Source organism: Gambusia affinis, linkage group LG19 (assembly GCF_019740435.1).
Source record: "Gambusia affinis linkage group LG19, SWU_Gaff_1.0, whole genome shotgun sequence".
NCBI lineage: Eukaryota > Metazoa > Chordata > Actinopteri > Cyprinodontiformes > Poeciliidae > Gambusia > Gambusia affinis.
The window spans coordinates 9,554,340-9,564,355 of NC_057886.1; the positions used below are offsets into that span (position 1 = coordinate 9,554,340).

General features: G+C 38.9%; 2 protein-coding genes across 3 annotated transcripts; both read right to left on the minus strand.

Moving 5' to 3' along the window:
- Positions 1-802: 802 nt before the first annotated feature.
- Positions 803-4,713, minus strand: tmem11 (transmembrane protein 11). Of its 2 annotated transcripts, none has more exons than XM_044100961.1 (2): positions 4,540-4,713; positions 803-1,776 (listed from the first exon to the last, which is right to left on the minus strand). In XM_044100961.1, exon 2 carries the CDS (start codon positions 1,767-1,769, stop codon positions 1,260-1,262), a length of 510 nt encoding a protein of 169 aa, XP_043956896.1. In that variant the 5' UTR covers positions 1,770-1,776; positions 4,540-4,713; the 3' UTR covers positions 803-1,259. The 2 variants fall into 2 exon arrangements, with proteins under 2 accessions (XP_043956896.1, XP_043956895.1); XM_044100960.1 differs by lacking the exon at positions 4,540-4,713 and adding an exon at positions 4,077-4,211.
- A 685-nt stretch (positions 4,714-5,398) lies between these two features.
- On the minus strand, positions 5,399-8,510 carry natd1. The gene is made up of 3 exons (XM_044100962.1): positions 8,289-8,510; positions 7,243-7,361; positions 5,399-6,714 (listed from the first exon to the last, which is right to left on the minus strand). The coding sequence occupies exons 1-3, from the start codon at positions 8,377-8,379 to the stop codon at positions 6,598-6,600; spliced, it is 327 nt and encodes a 108-aa protein (XP_043956897.1). The 5' UTR covers positions 8,380-8,510; the 3' UTR covers positions 5,399-6,597.
- Positions 8,511-10,016: the final 1,506 nt, after the last annotated feature.

Genomic DNA, 10,016 nt, shown 5'->3' on the forward strand with positions numbered 1-10,016 from the left:
TTATTAGGTTTGAAAGCCTCACCTTGAATCCTCCTAACACACTTCTCATCTTTGTGGCCAAAAAGCCCAATATTTGTCTCATGTGACCATCAAACTGTATACCAGAACTCATTTAGCACAGGTGCAACTGTAGTTGCGCTTTAAGGTGTAGCTTTTGAAGGAGGGGGTTATTTTTGGTGGCCGCCCTCTGTCCACAATGACGTTAAACTGCGTTTTTAGGAACATCCGACTTCTATTTCTGAAGGTTTGGGGTCAGATGGTTTAGAGCTAGCTTTTTCAACAGGACAATTATGAACATAACATTAAAAGTGGTTCTGGAATAATAAAAGAAAGAAATCGGTGCTATGATTAAAAGTGTGTGCGGTGTCCGTATAGTTTTGATCATATTTGGATTAAGGAAGCTCAAAAACATATGTAAATGAGTGCACTCAGTTTAATGAGTTATTTCAGCTGTTTATAGGAACTATATCTCACATATGACTCTTGTTTCTAGAGAAAAGTCAACACATTTATGTCTGAATTCTTTTATTCCGTTTAGTTCCTCTGAGCTAAATGCATCCTTTAGTTTTCTGTTTACAGCTTTTCAGGTCAGTGTAACGTCTACAGCGTTCAACAGTGTCTGCATTGTGTCTCCCCTTAATGTTACTGTTATGTACAGCTGTATCAGCTTCTCGTGTGATCTTAATTTGATTCATTAAAACCAGTTCACTGTAGCAGGACAGTCAGTGAATCAGCTTCTCACTCTTTTCCAGACATCAGAGGGAATCGATTTAAAAGGGGGGGGAAAAAAAATACTGAAAAGTATGTTTGAAATATCCTAATGTTTAATGAAACTGTGGTGTAATGATCAGCGACAAAGGAGTACAGCAAAACTTTGAGGGAAAGGAAAAAAGAGCCTGGTACATAAAGCACATCGTCCCATTTCAAATCCAAAGCGATTCAGTCCAGAGGAACTGCAGCCATTCCCTTTTGCTTGAACCCGTTCGTTGTGTGTCGGGGGGCAAAGGTGGAGAGGAGAAGGGAGGTGGCACAAAATGACTATGTGTTGTCGTCACTTAGAAGTAAAGGAAACACGTGGGAAAAGAACTTCTCTAGTTTTAACTATATCCCTCTGATCAGAGTTTACATGGAAGTGCCCGCCACATGTGGCGCTAACGGCTGAGCCTCCCACTTGCAGGTTCTGTTGTTATGGTTGATTTTTTTTTTTCCTGTGTTTTCATGGTTTTTTTTTTTTTTTTGTACTTCTCTTCAGAGCGCGCTCATACCGCATAGAGTTCATAGATCTTCTTGACGCAGTACGCCAGAGCAGCCAGCGCTATCGTGTTATGGAGTCTCTTTCTGTGGACGTCATCCCTGCGTACCAAAACCACGGGAGTCGACGAGGTCAGCGTATGCAGGGGCAGCCGTGAGAGTTTTTGGCTGTCGTATTCCACCTGGTACTTGCAGCAGGGGTCGAACTGCCATGAGATGCCGTAGAGCGCGGCACAGGCCACGCTGAGGGCGCCGGCGGGCAGCGCCACGTAGCGCGAGTACTCGATGGGCAGCGAGAGTGGCGTCAGGAGGCACACCGTGCCCGACAGCACAGCCGTCTTGTGCAGGCAGTTCCCCACCGTGATCCAACGGGCCGTCTCGTCGCCGATCCGCGTGGGCTCAATGACGATGTATTTGCACTGGGCCTCCAGCGCCTGTTCCAGCTCGTACTCAAACTGGTCCTGTGCATTCTCTCCGTTGTAGATCTCGTGCACGATGTAGCAGTTCGAGTCGGCCATCACTGCCCTGCGCACAGAAACAGATTGTGGTGTTGGAGAGGGGGAAATGTGAGTCGCCGGGAAAACGCAGGAATTATAGAAATTGCTTGAAGGTGGCTTGCAGGTAGCTTTCCCTCAACAATTTAATTGTTTAGATTTAGGATCAGAGAATTTTGCCTTTACAAAAATTCCCACGCATAAAATATATACACCTTTGACCAGACCCCACCTGTTGCTAAATATTAGCAACAGGTTAGTTATTGATATGAATATTGCACACATTGATATTGTGGTAACAATATCATGTACAGCTTCTGCTTATTGTGTCACGTCTATCTGGTCGTCTACATTAACAACACAATTTCCTCAGTCCTCAGTTAAATCCACTCTTTTCTTCCATGTTTAGAAAATATTTATTTGAAATGTTTATGGTTGTTTTTTAATAAATAAACAGGGCAAAGTTTTTCAACCACTGCCGCCTTGAAAGATATAAACTAGTACTTCTTTTTTTATTTATATGAAGAAGTTAGTCACAGCTGTGGTAAAAAATTTATCTGTTTCTGATGATTTGCATTTCATTTAATCATTTACTTACAGAACAAGCAGACCCAAACACGTCAAAGCAGTGTATGAGACAGCGACACTTTGAGAAAATATATTATTAGCTTATTGCAATCAAGAGTTAATCCAAACACTGGAAATAATTAGTGGGGATTACTGCTTGACGAACTTGGAACAGTAAAGTCGGGTTTGATGTGATTCTCAGATCCAAGTTTGGACTTCAGAGGGTAAACAAGCACAGCATAAACAAACATTACTTGGTCTTGGTTTTCTGTCATCCGGTTTAGCTCATACTGGGAGTTCTGGAAAGTAAGAAGTAGCTGAGGAACATCAATGTGCTTGCACAACTCTATATTTTCGGGAATCTTATTAGCCCCACTTGTTTCTGTTTCTATTTACCTTAAAAGTAAAATGTTTTAAGTAATAAAGCAGACAGCACAAATACAGTCAGTAGTTTACATGAATCTATAATCTTTGCAACCTAGAATTTGGTAATTTGCAAATTGATTGTAGATTATTGCAAAAAACAATTGATTTATGTTCCATGCTGTCCAATTCACTAACAATTATTCTAACCCATAAAAACGAAACAATCCAAGATCAGTTACTTAATGTTTGACATTTGGGAAGTTAGCCATGTTTTTGTGATTTTAGATTACAACTTTTTACAGCATTCAATGTAAATTAATTTGAGAATTCCAGCTTTTTAGGACCAACATGAATTATGTGGCTGGCTGAATTTCAAACAGAATATTGACATTATGTAAGCTGCAGGAGGACAGCCCATTGAATATTGCAATAAATGGTTCTTTCTAAAGCAATACTGCAAATAGTAAAACTACAAGGAGGATTTTGACATGATAAATGGAGCAGCTCTTGTCATTTAAATGTTTTGGGGTTCTTTTCAGGTAAAATTGCATACCTCATTTCAAAATTGAAGCTCATGCATTATTTTTGATTCATTAAAGCGTTACATAATAAATATGAATATATGGAAGGAACCAAAATTATTTTTCTAGTAAAATGTATACGGCATAGCAAGGCTATTAAAATATATTTTAATAAGTAAATATAATACAACGGATCGTCAAGACCATAACTCATTTGAACATTTTATCAACAAACCTACTGCAACTTCATGTGAAGTGGTGACAAATACATTTGCTCTGTTGCATTTTGATTTTACACCGAGGTCCTCCAGATCCCGCCGAGGAAATGTCAAACACTCAACATCAAACGATTTAAACTCTTCTAAGTGTAATGGCAAAAGGTTATTAATCCTACGTGACAGTCTACATATTCCCCGACGATTTTAACCAGGAACATAATGTCCCTGAGCGGCGGCTAGATAAGCACCTCGGTCGCCTGTATGCTTAAAAGTTTGGAGGACTGTCCAGTTAAGTTCAGGACCGTATTACTTTCCCAGCCGCGGACTCTCGCAGCCCAGCCAGAACTCGAACCAAGCGTCCCCCCGGTACAACATAATTGTTTCCGAACAGACTCATGCTGAAATGCAACTTCTCTCCACATTTTCAACAGTTTGCCTGGAATACTCCAAATATCACATGAGCAGCTAGTTTGTTTTTCTGCTAACCACGGTAGCTAACGACAGCTAACCATGGCTAAAAAAAATAAAATTTCTCTCGTTGGCGCAAAACTTTTGAACCCCAAATAAAGTGCGTGTTCGAGAACTGAATATGGCATTAACAAAACTGTATATCCTGTGTAGATAAATTGACATTAAAGCCAGAATTTGGAGTAACTGACCTCTCCCTGCTTACTGGGACACCGCGCCTCCTTCCCAGCGACGCCATGTTGGAAGATACGACTGTGATTTCGGTTGACGTACAGTCGCGCTCAGCATTTTGGGTGTTGTAGTGAATAGAATTGCGGAATGTGTGGGTATAGCTTATTTGCTGAACTACAGTTTCCATGATGCATTGAGGTTATGTGTACATTCTGTACGTATTTTGTAACATGTTTGAGAGGTCAGGCGAGATTCTTTATTAAACCTGTCGAAAATAATTAAGGTAAATCTACTTAATTTTTTTTAAAAAATAGAGTTTACTGCATTACATAAGCTAAAATATTAATAATTTTAGATTTTAAATCTGTAATCATGCAAACATAACAGGGACATATTGTCTCTTGGAACAGCCTGTAACATATCGTACATACCCCTGTCTTCTATTGGTTTGTGGCTTTATGAGTATATTTCTGGAAAACTCACCCATATTGCGCTGTGTGGATGTGTGCGTGTGTGAGGCTTCTGTCCGCCTGTCGTAACCCGACGCTCTGTGGATGTAACAAAGATAAATGCTACGTTCAGGAATGTGAGATCGCTTTGAACCACATGCTGGGCAGCGAACAATAATGTGACAGCTTCAAGTTCCAGCCAGCATGACGCACGCGTCACGTATCAATACAAATAAAACTTCTGGGGATATTTAATAATGCTATATATAGCTGCAAGGCTAAAGTGTCTAATTTCATGCCAATTGGATTTATTTTTGTTTGTATTTCCGAGTTAATATTCTTATTCTCAAACTCTTTTGAAGATGCAGTTATAAATACCTTAATACTTTTCTAAATACTCCAGACATACATAAAAGAATATACATTAATTCCAGCCTCAATATTAGATCAAATCTGACATTTATCAACTACTTTATGTTGGTAGATCACAAAAAATCCAAATGAAATCCATAGACGTTCGTGGTTGTAAAATGACAAAATCTGGAAGGACTCAAATGGCATGAATACTTTTGTTTGGCGCAACGAGATTTTCATCAAATTTTAATTTCTATAACCTTTAGGTCGAGGGTGTCAAACTCCAGTCCTGGAGGGCCACTGTCCTGCAGGTTTTAGATGTACCACAGGTACAAAACTCTGGAATGAAATGGCTTAATTACCACCTTATTGTGTGAATCAGTTCTCCAGAGACTTGCTAATGACCTAATAATTCTATTCAGGTGTGGTGCAACAGAGGCACATCTAAAAGTTGTAAGGGCAGCAGCCATCCAGGACTGGAGTTTGAGACCTGTGCTTTAGATGCACACTTTTCAACAAATCCACAAACTTACCAGTGATGAGTAGATGAGTCATTTATTCAGAACAAGGAGAGAAAACAATATCAAGTATAAAACAGCGTAACAAGAACATTTGGACATATCTGTTAGACTGAGCCACCTGCTCTGAACACATATCAGGCATTGTTTTAACAATACAAAACAAATATTACAAAAATACCCAAAGAAACCCACATAAAAAAAGACAAAAAAATAATGCCTTGGCCAGTTACACCACCAAATGAAAGTTATACAAAAAGGGATTTTTATTGCAGTTATCAGTAGAAAGTGTTTCGGAGTGTGTTGAGTTAGCCTGAGGTATTTGTCTCCTCAACATTGACGATTGTCTACAGCAAAACCTCAAATTCTCAGGGTTTTGTTTTTTTTTTTTCTGTGGTGAGAAGAGAAAGCTAATTTTCCTGAATTAGAGAATAAGAATTAACACTTACTTTAAAAAATAGAAATGCCCTGAATCTAAAGAGTGCTGCTACCGATGCTGGTTTGAGCTGAAGTAAATATCCTTCCTGAAGTGTTAATTAGTAGCAGTATCTCGAACCTCTAGTTCATCTTGTATCACAGTCAGAATGGATAAGCTCAGTTTCCACTCCTATACTCAAACTGAGTGTTTAAAAAAATAAATAAAATAAAGAGAAAGGGGAGTAAAGTAATTAAAAATTCTTAACATATCAACCCCTACCGCATCTTCTTCTGTCAAAGAAATCATAGCCGGGATTTAGAAATGTTTTTTTCATCCAAGACTCTTCAGTAGTAGCACTACTTTAATGTACCAAGAGAAAAATGAGTAATATTGGAAAATATTAAAAGTAACATGATTTTAAAACATTATTAGTGTAACGGTGACAGTTTCCCTTCATCGGAGTATTGGAAAAAGACACAAAGTCAGTTTGATCTTGTAGTTAAAAGGAGGACATCAATTTGCTGTAACCAAAGTTTGCTTCAAGTCAGTGGCGGGGCGACATCCTGGAAGAACAAGCCACCACCTTTGGGCTGCTTTGTCTCTGCAAGTCTAGATCGCACGATTTACTCCAGCAGTCAGCGTCCTCCCGACGCTACGGCTCTGGTTTGAGATCACCAGCGTTCACTTGGTTTTGCGTTTAGCAATGCTTCGGAGGTTTCTCTTGTTGCATCCTGGAAACCTCCTGCCTGAAACTTACTGCACACAATCTCTGTGTTCAAGTCTTTTCGCTTGTCCTGTTGGGTCATTGATGGATGTGTTCAAAGTACTGAGGCTGAGGGTTCTCTTTGACGTATTTCTGGATGTACCAGCAGGTCAAGTGAGCTTTCAGGTCCTCCTCCACCACAAAATCCATGGCTGCCTGAAATTAAACAATGACAGAGGTTGCTAAATGCTACAAGGACCTAAACTGAAACCATGTCAGGTAAGAATAAGCTTGAGTTTATAGGCATGAAACAAAGGACAAATATGTAGGATAGCCTATATCCCGGAACTTATCTGAAGAGGCATGGCATCATTTATTCTTTGAAATATGAGGGGAAAGTGGTTAGAAATCAACAGATAAGTGGTTGGCCAAACACAATCAACCTTCTCCAGTAGTCATCTCAGACCTAAACCAACCCGAAAACCTGTGGAGTGAGTGTCAGTGTTAGAAAACTCAACTCTAGACAAGATATTACAAAGAGGAATGTTCAAAGATCCCTCTTGCTGAATGCTCCATCTAGGCTCAGAAAAACTAATAGTAATGCATCACGGCCCGTCCCCAACTTGTTGCTACAATTTTCTATTGCTTACAGAAGATGCAATATGTTTGCCTGGAAAAACGTTTGGTTGGAAATCCCAACAAAACCTTAATGAAAGTGAAAATAGCAAATCTACAAATTTTAACCTTGGCCAGGTGTTTGGCAATTCCTCTCCCTCTGTAAGCATCTGGAACCTCTGTGTGTTGTAAATCCACCGTCTTCTTCCCAACGTATTCGTATAGGAGGACCGCTCGATCGTGGGATCCTGAGAACACACACATTTTTTGTGCGGTGATTGTTTTGAGGACTACAGCCACTGAATCAGATTAGACAAACTGCATGAGGTAAAAGAATGATAAAAAATATCTTTTTTTTTAAGGCTAAAACATAGTGAGACAAAATGTGAGTAATTAGTGCCGGTTCTTGAGAGCCTGTCCTTCTGCCGCCAATCAGCCAGTTAAAAAGCAGGATCTTAACGGAGATTCTGGCCTCGGATAAAATAATATTCAGCTTAACACATGGCATCCTAACCCATTATCAGCATCAAGCAAAGGGTTCCAGGTCCCTATTGACTGCGCATGAATAAAAGCAATAGAACTTTTTAGGAAGTAAGTGACATGTTTATATGGTGCTAAAGCACCCCCGTTCCCAATGCTGCCCTGGACAACTTCCCAAATGGCCCTTACAAAAATAAAAATCACAGGTGTGCTGAGCAGATATAATTTTAGGCTTCTGGACAATAGTGCTGCTGCTGCTTAACAAAATGAGGGAACTAAAGATCATCATTCACAACTATGGATTAAGCAACCTCTTAAATCCTCCACTACTAAATTAAACTAAGCACCACATATAGCTGAATGCAAAGACAATTCAGAAAAACTCTGAAAAAGAAAAAAAAGACAGACATGTTACAGACAGTGCATTGATACCCAAGAGAGTTAAAAATCTTACAGACCCTTTGATTTTAAGAAGAAATAGGTCTGATTGGGTTATTGATTGGGTTTATTATTCAAGAAGCCACCCGAAAAGACCAGCTTTTGCGAAGCTTCACTGTCATGAGCTAAAGAAAGCAGCTGTGCCTGAAATGGCAGCTGGAGTCCTTCACGAGGGGGAACGACAACAATGTTAGCAGAGCAGGAAGCTACCGTCACAAAGCTAACACCTTGTGCCAGCCCCGAAACTCAGAGCCTACCGTTCAGTCTTATGACAAACTGCCGACGCTTTTTATCGTGCTCCACCTGAATCTGAGAGCTGTTTGCCTCAAACGAGTTGGCCTGTGCCATTTTGGCAGAGCTGTCGGTCTGTTGGTCTTTCTCTGCTAAACAGAAATGGCTACATGAGACGACGATGATGAACAGGTCAGAGGAAAACACTGCATCCAACCGAATCAGCTGTGAGGTCCCGTGATGATCAGCCAATCAGGAGCGGAGATGTCACAGAGGAGAACACAGCGGTGGGATTTAGGATAATGATCCGAACATTTTGGCTCTGCTCATTAAGGTTTTCTTCTTTTTATTATTTCGGTTGGCAAAGAACATCGAGGTAATATTGGAATAGTACTGCATTTATGTGTCACTACATAAATGCATTAGTGCTTAATGTATTGATTTACTCTCAGTATTCACTTATAAAATAGTCTGCACCTTTATTGTCGGGACAATGCACATGTTTTTGTTTGTTTGTTTCGGGTTTTTTAAACATGATGCTGGGGTTTATGAGCATTTACAGTGTGTGTTAACAGCGAACAACATGAATCTAAAAAGCTTTATTTGAAATTCCTGTATATAAATATGTTCATTACTGTATCATATTGTTACTTTTATCATGCGTTTTCACTTAAACGTTGAATAAAATACATAGTTCCAATTGGACCACAAACCCAACAGGTCTCAATCGAATTGCCACTATAAATCAAGACTGTATAGTAAAAAAAAAAAATAACATAAAAACTTTGAAAGTTGATGCGTTGATGCGAAAGTTGAAGTTGATTAATTATTTAAAAAAAGAAAAGCGCTGTTCTGGTGGTGTGTTCTTGATATTTGTTAATCTACACTCTTCTAGCTAAAGCCACAGTTTGCAGAAGGATTACAGTAAAGCCAAAAAGAAATAATAAGAATCATATGCATACTGTATGTACATATTCTGTGGCACAATGAAGACAGACATCTCTTAGATTCTTAATATGACTGGATGATGAATAATGTTGCAAAATTAATAAAAGAAAAAACAAACAAACAAAAAGAATGAATCCTTTCTAAAACTTCTCCAACCCTTGATGAAGAATATACTATGATTTGTTGAACGTACATACATACATACATACATACATACATACATACATACATACATTCATACATACATACATACATACATACATACATACATACATACATACATACATACATACATACATACATACATACATACATACATACATACATACATACATACATACATACATACATACATACATACATACATACATACATACATACATACATACATACATACATACATACATACATACATACATACATACATACATACATACATACAGACATACATACATACATACATACATACAGACATTCATACATACTGCAACAACACGTGGCGGTGTCAGCATCATGCTCTGAGGTCTTCACTTTTAAAGGTTATTAAATCATGGACAGCAATCAGTTCTCGACCAAAACCTCCAGGTCTGTTTCAGTGCTGTGTGGTGAAGAAAGCGTTTACTTTAAACCAGATCCAAAAAATAATTCCTTCTTGTGAGGAAAGTTAAAGTTTTAAAACCCTATATCTCCCAGAAATACGCAAAAGTGGGCTGTGGACAAGAGATTTATTAATAATCTGATATATTTGGAGAACTTTGTAAGGTAGCGAAAGGTTGGTGCATCAAGTTCTCTTAAATCACAGCATG